This window comes from Lithobates pipiens, unplaced genomic scaffold, assembly GCF_037356315.1.
Source record: "Lithobates pipiens isolate NorthernLeopardFrog02 unplaced genomic scaffold, aLitPip1_a1.2 Scaffold_71, whole genome shotgun sequence".
NCBI lineage: Eukaryota > Metazoa > Chordata > Amphibia > Anura > Ranidae > Lithobates > Lithobates pipiens.
Genome location: NW_027507894.1, coordinates 66,025 through 87,791, shown reverse-complemented (window position 1 = coordinate 87,791; position 21,767 = coordinate 66,025). Strand labels below are relative to the sequence as shown.

The following is a 21,767-nucleotide window of genomic DNA, read 5'->3' as shown; positions in this document are numbered from 1 at the left end:
ATGAACATGTATTATTGTACATAATAATCTATTAGTTTTAGAGTCAAGAAATCGAATTTCAATACTGTGTTGGCAAAGGACAGTAAAAAGTTCTAAAAAGTGCCATAGGAGTGCTGGCTCCATAATTGGTAGGTGGGAGATCCCTAGATAGGCTTATATAAGGAAAATAACTCAGTATGGTCATGTGTAGAATTGCAGGGTCTGAAGAGATGCTGTCATCTACTTTACACTCTAAAGCAGTGTTTCTCAACTGCAGTCCTCAAGGCGCCCCAACATAACAGGTTTTCAGGATTTTCCTTAGATGAAATGGCTGTAGTAATTACTAAGGCAGTGATGCTGATCAAATCACCTGTGCAAAATAATGGACATCCTGAAAACATGACCTGTTGTGGTGCCTTGAGGACTGGAGTTGACAAACACTGCTCTAAAGCCATACAGCACAACCGGGGTACTATGCATATTACTTTTGACAGGTAAAAAGTTATTGTGTCTGTGTTTTAAGGAATATTAATTTGTTTGCTTGCAGCTACCCTTTAATTGTGTCATCTTTTTAAGCTTGCTACATATAAACTCTGACTTTTTCATTAAGAGTTCTTGGAAGATGTATAACAACTAATTAAAATGACATATAGTATCTGGGTTTTTTTTCACCTTAGAGGCCGTAAAGTACGTAGAAGTCGCAGCACCCTCAGAACTCCAAGAATCTTGGCTCCTCCAGCAGATGCCACAGAAACCACAATATCAATCAGTGATACAAAGACAAGGAAACCATCTAGAATGTTCCAGCTGCTGCGGAGGTATGCTCGGTCCCCAAAATAAAGTCCTAAAGAAACCACCTAGAGGAACAAAAGAAACTAGCTATATTCCACTGGAATGAGAGCAAAATAACCAGTTTTTCACTAAATAGGGAGCTGTAATTTCATACAGCAACATACCTTTAATGTCATCTCAGCTACAAATATAGCAGTAAAAATATAGTTTGATATACTGAGAAACAACCTCTCCTGGAAAAAAAGGAAAGTATCATTACTGATAACAGAAACATAAGAGAATATTCTGTAATGAAATAATATTTAATATGAGATTAAATAAATGTAACACTGTGAAAAAAATAAAGCTCCAAGGAATTTGTATTTATTTCTGTGATATGCATTGTAAATTACACAATAAAAACATTTGGTTTGGTGTAAATAGTCTGTAAGAAAGAGTATTTCATTACAGTGTTCAATTATTGTGTGAATATGGCAACCGAGGTCTAGGAAGGATCTGGAACCAATCTGGAACTCATATAACTCTGTTTACTAATCTTCAAACGTGAAAATTATGGACTGAGATTAGCAAATCCTTATAAAACAGTGAATGTGCAGGTCTTGACATCTGATTCTATCGTATACAGTATTGTCAGAACTACTGAGGTGAAAATAAATATAGAAGTACTTTACTGTACATATCATATTATTTTTCCCATGTTTTTATGAACTCAGAAGCCATCTTGTTCAAATTTTTTTTTTAGACGTTAACTTAAAGTGGATGTAAACACACTACTCATGATAATCAACTATTACTCCTGCATGTATCCCTACCTTTCAAAAATCACCCCCTTCTGCACACCGAGCCCCGCAAATCCTCAAAATCTAAGGGTGGGGCTATGATCTGGAGTTCGGTTGGTGGAGTTGTGACATCACTAGACTCCCCGCTCACCTCTACGCTCCCCTATGGGCAGGCAGCTTTGCGAGGACGAACCTTGCGTTTGGTATATGCGGAGTGTGCTCACGGCCCCCCTGTGACTCCTGTGCATGTGCTAAACAACACAGGCTGTAGTGGAGAGCTGTGGTAATAGCTGTGAGATGCTGAAAGAGGAGGATGATGATGCTGGGAAAGTACACAGAATGCCTCTCTCATGCCCACTCCTGCATGAGATAAGGAAATTACCTGTCACTCACAGCAAGGGGGAGAAAAGGACATCTGTTTCTCTGTCTGACTGTTTTTATCTCACTGAAAAAAGATAAGAGGTCTACTCAGAGCTGGATTAACTCTTTGTGGCAAGACTGTGCACAGATGACATGAAATCCTATACTGTACAAGGTGCAAGCCTTAATTAAAATAGTTTTTTTCAGGTTTACATCCACCTTAAGTTCATTGTCTTTAAAACTAAGAAACCCTCACAAGAAGGTTTTAAGTGTCTTATTTTAAGTTCTCTCAGATCGTAAATTCCATTTCTCTATTTATGTATAATAATGTCACATATTTTGGTGTATATATATATATATATATATATATATGTACACATACACACACACACACACACACACACACACACACACATATACACACAGTCATGGCCAAAATTGTTAGCACCCCAGAATGTTTTCCAGAAAATCACGTATTTCTCACAGAAAGGTATTGCAGTAACACATGTTTTGCTATATATACTGTATGTTTATTCCCTTTGTATGTATTGGAACAAAACAAAAAAATGGAGGAAAAAAAGCAAATTGGACATAATGTCACACAAAATTCCAAAAATGGACTGGTCAAAATTTTTGGCAGCCTTAACTTAATATTTGTTTGCACACCCTTTGGAAAAAAATGAAATCAGTCACTTCCTTTAACCATGAATAAGCTTTTTACACCTCTCACCTGAAATTTTGGACCACTCTTCCTTTACAAATTGCTCCAGGTCTCTCTTATTGGAAGGGCGCCTTTTCTCAACAGAAATTTTAAGATCTCTCCACAGGTGTTCAATGGGATTTAGATCTGGTCTCACTGCTGGCCACTTTAGAACGCTCCAGTGATTTGTTGCCATTAATTTCTAGGTGCTTTTTGACCCAAGATCTCAGACGCAAACCCAGCTTTCTGACACTGGGCTCTACAGTGCGACCCAACATCCTTTGGTAATTAGTGATGGACGAACTTCCGACGGGACGTTTTGCGAATGCGGACCGTGAACGCGGCCGATAGTTTTGTGAACCGTAACGTTCGTGGCGGGCCCCATTGACTTCAATGGGAGGCGAACTTTGCAAACCTAGAGGTCAAATTTGCAGCCACAAAATAATTACTAGCTGTGCAAACATAGTCCCACCACATGGCCAATGACATAACACATGTATGAGGTGAATCCGGGATCGACAACTACAAGCATTCTTTTTTTATATGTGAAATTGTAACAATTCAGGACTGTGGAGCGCATGAAGGCAATGGAGGAGAGGGAAGGTCAGGGTAGGCAAAGAAGAGGGTGCAGGAGATGATCACCAGCAGCGTGACATACAGCAATGACACCTGCTCCGGGATAGAATGATCTGACACCAGCACCGTGATAGACAGCACTAACATCAGCAGCATGACATAAAGCAGTGACACCATCACCGTGATATACAGCACTGACACCTGCACCGTAAGCAGCCCCAGGAGGAAGTCAGCATAGCACAGGGATGGTGGGAGCCCCTCATAATAAGCAGCCCCAGGAGGAAGTCAGCACATCACAGGGATGGTGAACTTTACAAACCTACAGGTCATATTTGCAGCCACAAAATAATTACTAGCTGTGCACACATAGTCCCACCACATGGTCAATGACATAACACATGTATGAGGTGAATCTGGTATCGACAACTACAAGCATTCTTTTTTTATATGTGAAATTCTGAAAATTCAGGAATCTTGAGACAATGGAGGCGAGGGAAGGTGAGGGTAGGCAAAGAAGAGGGTGCAGGAGATGATCACCAGCACCAGCACCGTGATATAGAGCACTGACACCTGCACCGTGATAGAGTGATCTGACACCAGCACTGTGACATAACACATGTATGAGGTGAATCTGGGATCGACAACTACAAGCATTCTTTTTTTATATGTGAAATTCTGAAAATTCAGGAATCTTGAGAAAATGGAGGCGAGGGAAGGTGAGGGTGGGCAAAGAAGAGGGTGCAGAAGATGATCACCAGCACCAGCACCGTGATATAGAGCACTGACACCTGCACCGTGATAGAGTGATCTGACACCAGCACCGTGATAGAGAGCACTGACATCAGCAGCGTGACATAAAGCACTGACACCAGCACCGTGATATACAGCACTGACACCAGCACCGTGATATACAGCAATGACACCTGCAGCGTGACATACAGCAATGACACCTGCACCGTGATAGAGTGATCTGACACCAGCAGCATGACACAAAGCACTGAGACCAGCACCGTGATATACAACACTGACACCAGCACCGTGATATACAGCACTGACACCTGCAGCGTGACATACAGCAATGACACCTGCACCGTGATAGAGTGATCTGACACCAGCACCGTGATAGAGAGCACTGACATCAGCCGCGTGACATAAAGCACTGACACCTGCACCGTGATATACAGCACTGACACCTGCAGCGTGACATACAGCAATGACACCTGAACCGTGATAGAGTGATTTGACTCCAGCACCGTGATAAAGAGCACTGACATCAGCAGCATGACATAAAGCACTGACACCAGCACCGTGATAAACAGCACTGACACCAGCACCGTGATATACAGCACTATCATCTGCACCGTAAGCAGCCCCAGGAGGAAGTCAGCATAGCACAGGGATGGTGAGAGCCCCTCATAATAAGCAGCCCCAGGAGGAAGTCAGCACATCACAGGGATGGTGAACTTTACAAACCTACAGGTCATATTTGCAGCCACAAAATAATTACTAGCTGTGCACACATAGTCCCACCACATGGCCAATGACATAACACATGTATGAGGTGAATCTGGGATCGACAACTACAAGCATTCTTTTTTTAAATGTGAAATTCTGAAAATTCAGGAATCTTGAGACAATGGAGGCGAGGGAAGGTGAGGGTAGGCAAAGAAGAGGGTGCATGAGATGATCACCAGCACCAGCACCGTGATATAGGGCACTGACACCTGCACCGTGATAGAGTGATCTGACACCAGCACCGTGACATAACACATGTATGAGGTGAATCTGGGATTGACAACTACAAGCATTCTTTTTTTATATATGAAATTCTGTAAATTCAGGAATCTTGAGACAATGGAGGTGAAGGAAGGTGAGGGTAGGCAAAGAAGAGGGTGCAGGAGATGATCACCCGCACCAGCACCGTGATATAGAGCACTGATACCTGCACCGTGATAGAGTGATCTGACACCAGCACCGTGACATAACACATGTATGAGGTGAATCTGGGATCGACAACTACAAGCATTCTTTTTTTTTATGTGAAATTCTGAAAATTCAGGAATCTTGAGACAATGGAGGCGAGGGAAGGTGAGGGTAGGCAAAGAAGAGGGTGCAGGAGATGATCACCAGCACCAGCACCGTGATATAGAGCACTGACACCTGCACCGTGATAGAGTGTTCTGACACCAGCACCGTGACATAACACATGTATGAGGTGAATCTGGGATCGACAACTACAAGCATTCTTTTTTTATATGTGAAATTCTGAAAATTCAGGAATCTTGAGACAATGGAGGCGAGGGAAGGTGAGGGTAGGCAAAGAAGAGGGTGCAGGAGATGATCACCAGCACCGTGATATAGAGCACTGACACCTGCACCGAGATAGAGAGCACTAACAGCAGAACTGATACCAGCAACATGCTACTGGGCCCCAAAAATATGACACTGCTCAACCTCTTCAAACAGGAGGGTACGGGCATATAGTACGGTGTGCTTTTTTTGGACAAGGAAGTGAGCCAAATGAAGAAAGAAGGTCTGTGTGCTCGATTAAAAAAATCGTTTATAGACATATACATGGTCTACTGGTCACATGTGTTGAATTCCTCCGAGATCCATGCCTCATTCATTTTTAGAAATGTGAGGTAGTTAACACTGTCGTGAGCTAGGCGAGTACGCTTATCGGTCACGATCCCCCCTGCTGCGCTGAACGTCCTTTCGGACAGGACACTGGACGAGGGGCAAGCCAACAGTTCAATTGCAAATTGGGCAAGCTCTGGCCAGAGGTCAAGCCTGCCCACCCAGTAGTCCAGGGGTTCATCACTCCTCAGAGCGTTCACATCGGACGTTAACCCGATGTAGTCGGACACCTGGCGGTCTAGGCATTCCCTGATGCTGGATCCGGATGACACCTCTCGATGGTCGGCTGAAAGAATGACCTCATATCAGAAGTCCCCAACACATCTTCAAACCGGCCTCTTCTTGCAGGCGCTGTTGGATTGGTACCCGCAACTCCTTCTCTGGGAGTGGGAATTACTCCTCTGCCAGCGCACGCAAAAGCAGAATGCAGCATTTCTCCAAGCAATGCCTGGAAGTGCTCCATTCTGACAGCCCTCTGTGACGGCGGTAACATTTCCGCCATTTTGTGTTTGTACCGAGGGTCTAAGTACGTTGTCACCCAGTACTGGTCCTTGACCCTTATGCTTTTTATACGGGGGTCCCTATTAAAACACTGGAGCATGAAGGCCCCCATTTGCACTAAACTGGAAGCGGTGTGGTGGCCTGGCTCCTGCTCATCATCCAGGATAATGTCGTCCTCTTCATTCTCCTCTCCCCATCCACGCACAACAACAGGGATCCCAGAAAGGTTTAAAGCATGCTCTTCTTGCTCTTCTTGCTCCTCCTCATCCGCCCCGGCACCATCCTCCTCTGACTCCTCTTCAGACTCCTGTTGTTGACTTGTCTCAGATAGAGTAGCCACCCCTGGGAATTCATCCAGCATTGCGAATTCCTCATCTTCCCGCTCCTGCTCTTCCACAACTTGATCAATGACACGATGCAATGCACGCTCCATAAAGAAGGCATAAGGTACCATGTCACTGATGGCGCCATGGCTGCGACTGACCAGTTTGGTGATCTCCTCAAATGGCCACAGAAGTCTGCATGCGTCGCCCATGAGCAGCCACTGGCGCGGTGAAAAAAAACCCAGCTCCCCAGAACCTGTTGTCATGGTTATGAAGTGATCTTCCTGTGTTTGCTTACCTCCCCTCATGTCTTCAGACTAATAGGCCAGCCACTTCCACCTGGTGGTTTTTAGAACCTCTCCTCTAAGCATGGCTCCACCCCAGGCCCTATCAGGGAGCCCAATATTAACCTGTACACTGCAGGCCATCAGTGCTGATCAACCATTGTGTATTCCTTTGTGTGTTAGCTTCCTGTTTCCTGCCGTGTGCTCTGCTACTGGTTTCCGTTACCGACTTTGGCGTGTCTTGACTATCCTTGTTTGCCTGTGATCCCGACCTAGGCGTGTACCTGACTATTCTTGTCTGCTTGTGGAACCGACCTTGGCCTTGTCCCTCACCATCCCTATCCTCCTGTTGCCTACTGTGGGTGTGAGCTGGGGGACCCTGGAGCCAGTTGCAGCCAAGTCCATCCTCACCACCAGAGGCGCTGGTGAACACCTGCTGGCTTTTAGACTCCGTGCCCCAGGGAATCTTATGCTCTAACCCCAGTAGGATCTGTCCCCCGTCTGCAGCAGTCAGCCGTAGGGTCCACAACCTTGCGGTGCACTCCTGATCCCTACGGTGTGCACCTGTCACCTCGCCTCAAGGTGACCTGACAGTTTGATCAGCCATGGACCCGGCTGACGTGCCGCTTCCTGCAGATGATCCATTGCAGAGCTTAGTTCGGCGACTTGAGACCCAAGAATCGCATCAGACCCAGGTGATGCGATTCCTTCAGGATTTGGCATCCCATTTTGAACAGGTTCAGGCCTCATTAGGACCCCCAGCTCAACAACCGCAACCGCTATCTGCTGCTGCACCTATCGCATCAGTCGCAGCCACACATTCATTACTACTACCAGCTCCGGTCCGTTTCTCTGGGGACTCCAAGGCTTGCAGGGGGTTCGTTAGCCAGTGCACCATTCATTTTGAACTTCAGCCCCAAAACTTCCTGTCCGATCGGGCAAAAGTCACATATATCATATCCCTCCTGTCCGGCGAGGCATTAGCTTGGGCCGCCCCTCTGTGGGAACTGAATGATCCAGTGGTTTCTAGCCTGTCTGATTTCTTGAAACTTTTTCGGAATATCTTCGAGGAACCGGGTCGTGTCTCCTCAGCGGCTAGCGCTCTTTTACGCCTCCGTCAAGAGTCTGCTTCTGTGGGACAGTATGCTCTTCAGTTCCGTATCCTCACAGCTGAATTGAGCTGGAATAATGAGGCCCTAGTTGCAACCTTTTTACATGGCCTCTCTAATAGAGTGAAGGATGAATTAGCAGAAAGATCCCTTCCTGCTGATCTGGACAGTGTTATCACCTTGTGTAACCAGATCGATATTCGCTTTCAGGAGAGGGCCCTGGAAAAAAGACGCCAGCACTCCCCGTTCTTTAGGCAGCCTGAGCCCGAGTCCCTTCTCTGTGATCCGAGGAACACCCCCTGCCTACTGAGGAACCTATGCAGTTGGGCTGGACTAAATTATCTCCCGAAGAACGTGCTAGGCGCAGAACTCTGGGCCTATGCCTCTATTGTGGGGCCAAAGGTCATTTCCGTGACACTTGTTCTCTTCGTCCGGAAAAACGCTCGGGGCTAATACATCTAGAAGGTGGAGTATTAGACCCTGAAATATCACCTTCACCTTCTTGTCTTCTCCTTTCTGTGTTGCTTCATGTCGGTGCTTCCTCTCGTTCGGTCTCAGCGCATCTGGATTCCGGAGCCGCTGGCAATTTCATGGATTGGGAAACTGCATCCTCCTTGAGATTTACCCTTTTGCCCCTTACAATGACATTGGTGGTCTTGGCGATTGATGGCACGGTTCTCCCAGGGGGCCTTATCTGCTTTCAGACTCTTCCTGTTAAGATGTCAGTAGGGAAACTCCACCAGGAGTGGATATCCTTTCTTGTCTTACCTAAGGCTTCATCTCCTATCATATTAGGTCTTCCTTGGTTACGACTCCATTCTCCACACGTTGACTGGTCTGCTGGACAGATCCTGGCTTGGGGTTCCTCCTGTTCCTCTTCCTGCCTACTCAAGGGTACCCCAAAGGAGAAACTTCCTGTTACCACCATCCCAGTATCTTCTGCTCTTCCTGCTGTATATAGCGATCTCTAGGATGCGTCCTGCAATAGTCGGACTGATGCACTCTCTAGGTCATGTGGTACTCTGGATGAGGGGCCCACCTATGAACCTGAGTCGATCATTCACTCCAGTTCGCATAACCATTTACATTTGTCTGTCCCTAATTTCCCTTGGATGCACAGCCAGGCTAACTTGTCTGCAAATTCCACAGTTGCTATGCCCTGTGATGCGATTGAGATGGTCGCTACACCTGACAATACTATTCAGTCGACCTCTGCACCAGTTATGCCAGTCCAGCCCATACCCAATGAGCTTCCTGCTTCTTGTTCATCACCTTCGGTGACCTGGCCTCACCCTACTGCTACTATGTCCGTTCAAACCCGTTTAAGAGGCTCAATCCATCCTTTGGATAGAATACCTAATTCGGCCAGGAGGGGTTTTCAATCTTTTTCTCAGGGTTCTCTGCATTCTGTTTGTGTTGCAGCTACCCAGCTTGACTCTTGTGACATGTCACTTTCTAACCAACATGACCTCAGGGATCCACTGACCTCTGCCCAGTCTGGTGGTCCTGTTATGGATGCCCAGCTCATTCTTAAGGGTGTGGGGGTCCCTGCTCAGACTCCCGATCTTCTCATGCCCTTACCCATTCCTAAAAAGCCTTTAGTCCTCTCGTCCTCTCCCTACCTCTGTTTCAGTCTCTGAGGATAATCTAAAATACGAGGTTAGTCAAGTTTTGGATTCCCGCCTCCGTAAAGGCATTCTTCAATACCTCGTACTTTGGAAAGGGTTGGGTCATGAGGAGAGGTCTTGGATCACTGCATCTGAGGTCTTTGCTCCCTGTCTGTTAAGGAGGTTCCATCTGAAGTTTCCCTTTAAGCCTGGACCCAGGCGGGGGAGGGGGAGGCCTCGTAAGAGGGAGGGTACTGTCATGGTTATGCAGTGATCTTCCTGTGTTTGCTTACCTCCCCTCATGTCTTCAGACTAAGAGGCCAGCCACTTCCACCTGGTGGTTTTTAGAACCTCTCCTCTAAGCATGGCTCCACCCCAGGCCCTATCAGGGAGCCCTATATTAACCTGTGCACTGCAGGCCATCAGTGCTGATCAACCATTGTGTATTCCTTTGTGTGATAGCTTCCTGTTTCCTGCCGTGTGCTCTGCTACTGGTTTCCGTTACCCACTTTGGCGTGTCTTGACTATCCTTGTTTGCCTGTGATCCTGACCTTGGCGTGTACCCGACTATTCTTGTCTGCTTGTGGCCCCGACCTTGACTTTGTCCCTCACCATCCCTATCCTCCTGTTGCCTACTGTGGGTGTGAGCTGGGGGACCCTGGGGGTCACGACCTGGAGCCAGTTGCAGCCAAGTCCATCCTCACCACCAGAGGCGCTGGTGAACACCTGCTGGCTCTTAGACTCCGCGCCCCAGGGAATCTTATGCTCTAACTCCAGTAGGATCTGTCCCCCATCTGCAGCAGTCAGCTGTAGGGTCCACAACCTTGCGGTGCACTCCTGATCCCTACCATCTGTCACCTCGCCTCAAGGTGACCTGACACCTGTTCTGCCACCAAGTTCATACAGGTAGATGTTAACTGCACGTTTCTGCTGTAGCAGCCTATCAAGCATATAGAAGGTTGAGTTCCATCGTGTCGGGCAATCGCAAATAAGATGTCTGACCGGCAGATTGTGTCGCCGCTGAATGTCAGCAAGGCGAGCCATGGCCGTGTAAGATCTTCTGAAATGGGCCGAGATTTTCCTTGCCTGCCGCAAGATGTCCTAGACCCCAGGGTATTTGACAACGAATCGCTGCACGACCAAGTTTAAAACATGTGCCATGCATGGCACGTGCGTAATTTTGCCCTGTTTCAATGCGCTAAGCAGATTGGCACTGTTGTCACACACCACTTTAACAACTGTCAAATTGAGCGGTGTTAGCCACTGATCTGCCTGTGAACGCAAAGCTGAAAGGAGTACCGGGCCAGTGTGGCTCTTGGCTTCCAGGCACAACAGATGCAGCACGGAATGGCAACGTCTCACCTGGCATGTCTAATAGGTTCTGGGGAGCTTGGGCGGCGCAGCGGAAGAGACGCTAGCAGCGGAAAAGGAGGAGTCAGCCGAGGAGGAGAGGAAGGAGGATGGAGTAGGAGGAGGAGGAGGAGAAGAAGAGCCAGGCCTGTATGCAATCCATGGCGGTAAAACCAAATCTACACGGGTGCCACGGGTTACATGCTTGACGGCCGTCAGAAGGTTCACCCAGTGGGCAGTAAAAGTGATATACCTTCCCTGCCTGTGTTTGCTATACCACGTGTCTGTGGTCAGATGTATCTTGGCACTGACACTGTGTGCCAGAGATACATTCACTTGCCGCTGAACATGGCCATATAGCTCTGGGATGCCCTTCTGTGAGAAATCCTTCCTTCCTGGGACCTTCCATTGTGGTGTTCCAATGGCCACAAATTTTCGAAAGGCCTCCGAGTCCACCAGTTTATATGGCAGTAGTTGGCGGCCTATCAGTTCTGACAAGCCAGCCGTCAACCGTTGGGCAAGAGGGTTATCCGGCGTCATCATTTTTTTACGCTCGAACATTAGGCCCACGAAAGCCTGCATTTTTGCAGAAAAACGTGAGCTTGGCGTAATGGAGGGTGGAGTGGAGGACAATTGTGAGGAGAGAGGAGAAGGAGAAGTAGAAGACGAGGCTGGACGGTGAGAGCCTGGAGTGTGGCTTTGTGTGTTCCGTTGCTCCCACTGGGCTCGGTGATGGCAGCTCATGTGCCTTCTTAAGGCGGTCATCCCTAGGTGAGTGTTGGGCTTACTGCGACTAATGCGTTGACTGCAAAGATTTCAGATGGCAACACTATTGTCAGCAGAGGACATGTTAAAAAAAGCCCACACTGCGGAGCCATGTGAAGGCGTCCTGGGAGCTGGTCCATATCTCCCTCTGAACTCCCCTCCTCTTCCTCTCTTGTTGGCACCGATGTGACATCACTAGACACGTCATCATCAACGTCACCTTCCCCACCGCTATAAGTAGAGATCTCGGAGTAGGCAGCAACACCGGGGACCAACCTCCTCCTTGGGCTGATCTGGGTACTGTTGTCAGACTGCTGAGTGGCGGTTCATGCTACCTCCTCTTCCTGATCCAATGCCAAGAGTGGCTGCGCATCAGAAATGTCTTGGATCGGAAAATAATTCCTGTGACTCAAGCGGAAGATATGTGTTGGTGGTGGTGTTGTTGGTGGTAGTGTCTTTGGGGGTGCACATAGCAGAGAGTGAAGAAGAGGGTGCAGATCGAGAGGATGAGGAGGGTGCAGAAGAGTAAGGCTGAGTGAGCAACAATGACTTGAATAGCAGTGCCTCAAACCTATATCCTGAACTACACCTAACACCTATACCATACCAGTCCTTAAAAGAACTTTTGTGGATCTAATAGCTAGCGATTTGGGTCACTGCAGTCTCTCCCTGCTCCACACAGCATCCTCTCCCTATAGTGACATACGAAGGAATGTAAAATGGCCGCCGGATCGGGTCTATTTATAAGTTAGGGGGAATGTCCAAGTGTCGATGTGCTGTAATGTCTCAATTGGCTGTCCTGTACCACATGATGGATGTGTCATCATAGGTCAAAGTTCTTTTACACAGTAAAAACACGGAAGTCCGCCGGGCGAACAGCGGCAATAGTCCGCCGATCGGGCGGACCACGAACAGCCGAAATTCGCCGCAAACCGACCGACGGGCGAACCGTTCGGCCATCCCTATTGGTAATCCTCAGATTTCATGATGCCTTGTACTCATTCAAGGCACCCAGTGCTAGAGGCAGCAAAACAACCCAAAAACATAATTGAACCTCCACCATATTTCACTGTAGGTACTGTGTTCTTTTCTTTGTAGGCCTCATTCCATTTTCAGTAAACAGTAGAATAATGTGCTTTAGCAAAAAGCTCTATCTCGGTCTCATCTGTCCACAAGATGTTTTGCCAGAAGGATTTTGGCTTACTCAAATACATTTTGGTAAAATGTAGTCTTGCTTTTTTATGTCTCTGTGTCAGCAGTGGGGTCCTCCTGGGTCTCCTACCATAGCGTTTCATTTCATTTAAATGTCGATGGCGCTGACACTGATGCTCCCTGAGCCTGCAGGACAGCTTGAATTTCTTCAAATCTAGATCTCTGGAGATGGACTTTTAACCTTGAGATTGTTGATATTTTCCCAAAAGTTTGGTTCTCAAGTCCTCAGGCAGTTCTCTTCTCCTCTTTCTGTTGTCCATGCTTAGTGTGGCACACACAGACACACAATGCAAAGACTAAGTGAATTTCTCTCCTTTTTATCTGCTTTCAGGTGTGATTTTTATATTGCCCACACCTGTTACTTGCCCCAGGTGAGTTTAAAGGAGTGCCAAGAATTTTGACCAGCCCATTTTTGGAAATTTGTGTGACATTATGTCCAATTTGCTTTTTTTCCACCCTTTTTTTGTTTTGTTCCAATACACACAAAGGGAATAAACATGTGTATAGTAAAACATGTGTTACTCCAATACTTTTCTGTGAGACATCAGTGCTAGGAGACAGCTCCTAGCACTGATGTCCCAGCATTGGACCGGTGTTATGTCCATCATAGGATCCGGGCCAAGGGGCGGGACTGGGCGTGAAGCCAAGTCGAGTACACAGGAGAACCAGCTCTGTCTATTTTGGCAAGGCTGCAGATGGACACTGATCAGGCTGCAGTGAGGAGCAATGCTGCAGATGGGCACTAATCAGGCTGCAGTGAGGAGCAATGCTGCAGATGGGCACTGATTAGGCTGCAGACGGGCACCGATTAGACTGCAGTGAGGAGCAAGGCTGAAGATGGGTACAGGTTAGGGTGCAGATGGGCACAGATCAGGCTGCACTGAAGTTGCAGATGGGCACAATTCAGGCTGCATTGAGGTTGCAGATGGAGGTAAGTATGACATGATTGTTATTTGAAAAAACAAATGATCCTTTACAATCACTTTAACCCCTTCCCTGCCAGTGTCATTTATACAGTAACGAGTGGCTATTTGTAGCTCTGATAACTGTATAAATGTCAATGGTCTCAAAATAGTGTCAAAAGTGTCTGATCTGTCCGCCATAATGTCTCAGTCCCAATAAAAATTGCAGATCGGCTCCATTACTAGTAAAAAAAAGAAATTATAATAAAAATGCCATAAATCTATCCCCTATTTTGTAGGCGCTATAACTTTTATGCAAACCAATCAAACCAATCAATATACACTTATTGCAATTTTTTCTTTTACGAAAAATATGTATAAGAATACATAGTGGCCTAAAATGTGAAAGAAAGGTGTTTTCTTATATTTTGGGGGAATATTTATTGTAGCAAAAAATTAAAAAATATTGCTTTTTTTTCAAAATTGTCAGTCTTTTTCGTTTATAGTTTATATTAAAGAATAAAAAACGCAGAGGTGATCAAATAACACCAAAAGAAAGCTTGATTTGTGGGGAAGAAAAATATTTTGTTTGCTGTACAACATCGCACGACCGCGCAATTTTCAGTTAAAGCGACGCAGTGCTAAAAAAACACAAAAAAATGCTCTGGTCAGAAAGGGGGTAAATCCTTCTGGGGCTGAAGTGGTTAAAATGTAAGCTTGAAGGTCTTTGTGAAGAAATCACATGTGATCACACCTAATTTGTTTTCAGAAGTCTGTGGAGCCATGGAAAGCTATTTACTAAGTGTTACTATATCTAAGTTTACTAAGACATAAAGTGTTGAAACATGATATTTTGTAACAAGCTTGTGGTAAAATTTCTCATCATCTGTATCACCCATATATTTGATATTTTAAGTTACTTTTTTTTGTATTATCACCAATCTTAATTGATGTTATTGTACGCTGAATTTTTAGTTAATGAATATATAAATTTTAGCACATCGCTGTATTCACTCTTGTATTCAAACTAGCATGGATTAACAAACTTGAATTATTTGTGTAAAAATGTGAAAATCTCCTTAACCACAGATTTGTTTGCATAATTCCATAATTATAATACTGTTTTAATATTTCAGTATAAACATCTGACAGTATAATGATAGTTTAACGTTGTCATTAAGGGATTCTGCCTCCCGTCTCATGCTTTAGCACCAAGATATCTCTTCCAGCACACACAATGAGGCTTTCATCAATTAGATCCATTTTTCATCACACACATTCAATTTTCCCCTGTAACCTTCATTCAGTTTGCACAATCTCCTGTTTCCCATACTAGCAGTCCTCATTGGGCAGTAACCACATCCCACCACACCACACATTGCATATTGAATTGTGCCCTCTCACAGTCACAGTTCTCCAGTGTATGAGCATTAACATTCAGTGACTAGCCTTCACATAATAAGTGTTAACCCCAACAAACCCTCTAGCTCCACCTTATGAGACTCTTTAGTGATCAGTTACCAGCATATATGTTTTGACCTTCTCGGTAATCAATCTGCCCTTATTGTGCATTTCCCCCTTAGTATTCTGTAACGTATATGCATTGATACCCTGTAACCTGTTCCTGGCATAGAGTGTGAGCATTCACTCCCCACTGTATGTGTGCTAATAACTAAGCACCCAGTCTCCAGTGCATGTTATATAGTTACATAGCTAGGTTGAAAAAAAATAAACCATCTAGTTCAACCAAAAAAAAAAACATGCAATCCCATATACACAATCCTATACCCAAAGTTGATCCAGAGGAAAGTGAAAAACCCCAGCAAAGCATGATCCAATTTGCTACAGCAGGGGAAAAATTCCTTCCTGATCCCCCAAGAGGCCATCGGATAGTCCCTGGATCAAATTTACCTATAACTGTTAGTACCCAGTTATATTATGTACATCTAGGAAAGAATCCAGGCCTTTTTAACCACTAAAATACAGGGTACTTTAATCCCGTTCCTTCCCAGCCCAATTTTCACTTTCAGTGCTCTCGCATTTTCAATGACAATTGCGCTGTCATGCTACGCTGTACCCAAATGAAATTTTTATCATTTTGTTTGCACACATTTATTTTGCTTTATTTTGCTGGTATTTATTCACGACTCTGTTTTTTATTTTTTGCGATATAAGCGAAAAAAGAGAGGAAATTTGATAAAATTTGATAAAAAAACAATATTTTCTTCTATTTTAACCACCTAAGGACTGCCTAATGCCGATGTACGTCGGCAGAATGGCACGGCTGGGCACAAGCACATACAGGTACGTTGACCTTTAAGTGCCCAGCCGTGGATCGCAAGTGTGCTGCCGGCGGTGCACTTGCAACCCGGTCCTAAGCTCCGTGACCGTGGCCGCGGGACCCGCGGACCCGATCGCCGCCAGTGTCCCTCGATCGGGTCACAGAGCTGAAGAACAAGGAGTGGTAAGTGTAAACAAACCTCTCCTCGTGCTTTCTACTGAGGCTGTCACTGATTGTCTGTTCCCTGTTATAGGGAAAGACGATCAGTGATGTCAGACGCTAAGCCACGCCCCCCTACAGTTAAAAATACACACACACTTAACCCCTACACTGCCCCCTAGTGGCTAACCCCTTCACTGCCAGTGACATTTTTACAGTAATCAGTGCATTTTTAATTGCACTGATTGCTGTATTAATGCCAATGGTCCCAAAAATGTGTCAAAATTGTCTGACGTGTCTACCATAATGTCGCAGTCACAATAAAAATCGCTGATCGCCGCCATTACTAGTAAATGCGCATACCAATCAATAAATTCTTATTGATGAATACGTATCGGCCTAAACTGAGGAAAAAAAATGTTTTTTTTATATATTTTTGGGGGATATTTATTATAGCAAAATGTGAACAATAATGCGTTTTTTTCAAAATTGTTGCTTTTTTTTGTTTATAGCGCGAAAAATAAAAACTGCAGGGGTGATCAAATACTACCAAAAGAAAGCTCTATTTGTGGGAAAAAAAGGACATCAATTTTGTTTCAGAGCCACATCTCACGACGGCAATTTTCAGTTAAAGCGATGCAGTGCCAAATCGCAAAAAGGGGCTTGGTGGTCATTTAGCTGGAAAATGGTTCGGGGCATAAGTGGTTAAAAGAAATCCAATAAAATCGAATTTTGTCATAAATGTAAGACAAAATGTATTCTGCTACATGTTTTTAGTAAAAAAAAAATCCGTTAAGTGTATAATAATTGGTTTGTGTGATCACGGACATATGTACGCAAATGAGTTGCCCAATGAAACAATGCATTGAGGCGCATGCACAAAGCTCTTTGTGACAGACATGCCCGACTAGAGCTCCACTCTGCAGCGCAACGGTAAGCCACACAAAGCCATAGCCAGACACAGTCGTTGCTGCCCGCCACCTCTGCCAGCCTCATCTATCACCCAGCCAGCCGCACCATGGTCACGGTTGGGCTCTAAAACTAAGCTTTTTTTATTACGTATCAAAAAGATTCCTTTAAATATACAACAAAGCAGTTCCTTAGAAAAAATCTATTTTTTACCAGACCTTAAATTGTGTTACTAAAAGACGAATTGAACAAGACAGGACAAAACATAAAACAACACTAAACACACCCCATAAGTCCAGACACGTTGCTATAGTCTGCTAAAACCACTTTATACCAATAAAGTTATCTGTTCTATTTGGGAGGACAATTGGTCCCGTAACCAAAACACTAAGTGGGTATTAATCAGACTAGATCAACAAGGATAGGAAGGTTAGGAGCAGGAATGAGGAGGATTAATCGATTTTAAGCTAAAACTGCAGCCTGAAAAGCAATAGAGATAGTTCGTTTGTTAGAGATGGCAAGCAGATTTATCCTCTGACACACCTGGTTGAATGAAAGTTACTGCAAGCACTTAGTGCTCATGCACATGGATGTTTTAAAAAACTGGCTGCAAAGCTAGCTCCGACGCCTGGAAAAATCGGCGTTAAAAACTCGATTTTTACCGCATTTTGCATTGGCGTTCTTGCGTGTTTTTGCGCGTTTTTTAGCATTAAGTAGCGTTTTTAAAGAAACACATCTCTTGGCTATAGCACTCAGAAAACAAAGAAAATATGTTGCGCGTTTGTGCGCGTTTTTGCGCGTTTTCCCGCGATTCGCGTTTTTACAGCTCTAGCTCCGCGCCAGGGAACGCACTGGTCCTGGGTTTTTTTTACAGCTTAAAAACGCCTATGCCATTTGCAGCTCAAAAACGCCTAGGTGGGCATGAAGCCATAGACTAACATGGACAGGCCTTTTTAAGCTGCAAAAAACGCTCAAAAAAGCGGCTGTAAAAACGTCCGTGTGCATGAGGCCTTATAAGAACATGAGTCTATACTCACTATACTATGTTCTTATAAGTGCTTGCAGTAACTTTCATTCAACCAGGTGTGTCAGAGGATACCTCAATACCTTTAACTTGGTTGTGAATTAGTACCAGGAAAGAGATACAAAACTGTTTGGTGGTAAATGAACTGAATGTATTGGTATGGTTTAGAGTAAATGGTGGTTTGAGCATAAATTAACCATATAGAAGGTAGATTCAGACACAGAAAGCATCCAAACAAGAGGTGCTACTACCACAAAATCAGACACAGTCTGCTAGGGACGACCCCCTTAAGAAGGCACATGAGCAGCCATCACCGAGCCCAGTGGGAGCAACGGAACACACAAAGCCACACTCCAGGCTCTCACCATCCAGCTTCGTCTTCTACTTCTCCTTCTCCTCTCTCCTCACAATTGTCCTCCACTCCACCTTCCATCACGCCAAGCTCACGTTTTTTTGCAAAAAGGCAGGCTTCCGTGGGCCTAATGTTCGAGCGTAAAAAAAATGATGACGCCGGATAACCCTCCAACGGTTGACGGCTGGCTTATCAGAACTGATAGCCCGCCAACTACTGCCATATAAACTGGTGGACTAGGAGGCCTTTCAAAAATTTGTGGCCATTGGAACACCACAATGGAAGGTCCCAGGAAGGAAGTATTTCTCAGAGAAGGGCATCCCGTGTTCAGCGGCAAGTGAATGTATCTCTGGCACACAGTGTCGGTGCCAAGATACATCTGACCACAGACCCGTGGTTTAGCAAACACGGGCAGGGAAGGTATATCACTTTTACTGCCCACTGGGTGAACCTTTTGACGGCCATCAAGCATGTAACCCGTGGCACCCGTGTAGATTTGGTTTTACCGCCACGGATTGCATGCAGGCCTGGCTCTTCTTCTCCTCCTCCTCCTACTCCATCCTCCTCCCTCTCCTCCTCGGCTGACTCCTCCTTTTCCGCTGCTAGCATCTCTTCCGCTGCCCCGCCCAAGCTCCCCAGAACCTATTCGACATGCCAGATGAGACGTTGCCATGCCGTGCTGCGTCTGTTGTGCCTGGAAGCCAAGAGCCACACTCGCCCGGCACTCCTTTCAGCTTTGCGTTCACAGGCAGATCAGTGGCTAACACCGCTCAATTTGACAGTTAGTAAAGTGGTGTATGACAACGGTGCCAATCTGCTTAGCACATTGAAACAGGGCAAAATTACGCACGTGCCATGCATGGCACACGTCTTAAACTTGGTTGTCCAGCGATTCGTTGTCAAATACCCTGGGGTCCAGGACATCTTGCGGCAGGCAAGGAAAATCTCGGCCCATTTCAGAAGATCTTACACAGCCATGGCTCGCCTTGCTGACATTCAGCGGCGACACAATCTGCCGGTCAGACGTCTTATTTGCGATTGTCCGACACGATGGAACTCAACCTTCTATATGCTTGATAGGCTGCTCCAGCAGAAACGTGCAGTTAACGTCTACCTGTATGAACTCTGCGGCAGAACAGGTTCTGGGGAGCTGGGGGTTTTTTCACCGCCCCAGTGGCTGCTCATGCGCGACGCATGCAGACTTCTGTGGCCATTTGAGGAGATCACCAAACTGGTCAGTCGCAGCCATGGCGCCATCAGTGACATGGTACCTTATGCCTTCTTTATGGAGCATGCATTACATTGTGTCATTGATCAAGCTTTGGAGGAGCAGGAGCGGGAAGATGAGGAAGTCGCAATGCTGGATGAATTCCCAGGGGGGGCTACTCTATCTGAGACAAGTCAACAACAGGAGTCTGAAGAGGAGTCAGAGGAGGATGGTGCCGGGGCGGATGAGGAGGAGCAAGAAGAGCATGCTTTAAACCTTTCTGGGATCCCTGTTGTTGTGTGTGGATGAGGAGAGGAGAATGAAGAGGATGATATTATCCTGGATGATGAGCAGGAGCCAGGCCACCACACCGCTTCCAGTTTAGTGCAAATGGGGGCCTTCATGCTCCAGTGTTTTAATAGGGACCCCCGTATAAAAAGCATAAGGGTCAAGGACCAGTACTGGGTGGCAACATGCTTAGACCCCCGGTACAAACACAAAATGGTGGAAATGTTACCGCCGTCACAGAGAGCTGTCAGAATGGAGCACTTCCAGGCCTTGCTTCGAGAAATGCTGCATTCTGCTTTTCCGTGCGCTGGCAGAGGAGCAATTCCCACTCCCAGAGAAGGAGTTGCGGGTACCAATCCAACAACGCCTGCAAGAAGAGGCCGGTTTGAAGATGTGTTGGTGACTTCGAATATGAGGTCATTCTTTCAGCCGACCCATCGACAGGTGTCATCCGGATCAGGCCCGGACTGGGACAAAAAATAGGCCCGGGCATTTTAGATTGAGCAGCCAACCTTTCCAGGGACCGGGGGGGGGGTGGGTTCGGTAGACATTAGCGGGGGTGGCTGGTGTTGGTCCTCCACACTGTAATGTGCAGCGACACTGTGATATAAAGGGAACTGCACTAAAAAGGGGCACTGCAATGATTACAATGCCCTTTTACGGGGCAGTCCCCTTTATATTATAGTGTCCCAGTCCTATTGTGGCCATGCCAGTACTGTCTGTCTCCTATTGTGTCCATGGCCCAGTGACACTGACCTGCTCTCTGGCGCTGCGGGTACAGGGTGGCTCCCTCTGGTGCTGCAGGTGCAGCGTGGCTCTCTCTGGGGGTGCGGTGCAGCGTCGCTCTCTCTGGTGGTGCGGTGCAGCGTTGCTCTCTCTGGTGGTGAGGTGAAGCGTCGCTCTCTCTGGTGGTGCGGTGCAGCGTCGCGCTCTCTCTGGTGGTGCGGTGCAGCGTCGCGCTCTCTCTGGTGGTGCGGTGCAGCGTCGCGCTCTCTCTGGTGGTGCGGTGCAGCGTCGCGCTCTCTCTGGTGGTGCAGCGTCACTCTCTCTGGTGGTGTAGCGTCACTCTCTCTCTCTGGTGGTGCAGTGCTGCGTCACTCTCTCTCTCTCTGGTGGTGCGGTGCAGCGTCACTCTCTCTCTCTGGTGGTGCGGTGCAGCGTCTCTCTCTCTCTCTGGTGGTGCGGTGCAGCGTCACTCTCTCTCTCTGGTGGTGCGGTGCAGCGTCACTCTCTCTCTCTGGTGGTGCGGTGCAGCGTCACTCTCTCTCTCTGGTGGTGCGGTGCAGCGTCACTCTCTCTCTCTGGTGGTGCAGTGCAGCGTCACTCTCTCTGGTGGTGCGGTGCAGCGTGGCTGGTTGTGCTGGGGCTATTAGTTCCCCCAGCACAGTCCTCTGTTTCATTTGCCATGTCTCCTGTAGTAACTGCTACAAGCACTCCTCAGCTTGTTTCTGGGTTTTCTCTTTCACCCCAGCAGAGTGCATGCTGGGGACAGTAGTCTGCTCCCTGCTGAGACCAATGGTGCCATGTATCTCTGGGACTACATTTCCCATGATGCCCCTCTAGTTTCTTCTGATTGGCCCGCTGTGTTGGCCAATGGGGAGGGAAAACTACCAAAAAGGAACGCCTTCTCTTCCCCTGCTGCTGACGTGAGAAGGGGAGGGGGAGCGAGGG

At 46.6% G+C, this 21,767-nt stretch overlaps 1 protein-coding gene across 1 annotated transcript in view; it reads right to left on the bottom strand.

Annotated features, from left to right (window-relative positions):
* Window positions 1-1,004, bottom strand: part of LOC143959353 (voltage-dependent T-type calcium channel subunit alpha-1I-like) — a gene marked incomplete at its 5' end in the record, with an annotated part of 1,248,755 nt that extends 1,247,751 nt beyond the window's left edge. The window contains 2 exons of the mRNA XM_077468015.1: window positions 652-836; window positions 936-1,004. Coding sequence (XP_077324141.1) covers window positions 652-836; window positions 936-1,004 — 254 coding nt within the window. The remainder of the gene's footprint in view (window positions 1-651; window positions 837-935) is intronic.
* Window positions 1,005-21,767: the final 20,763 nt, after the last annotated feature.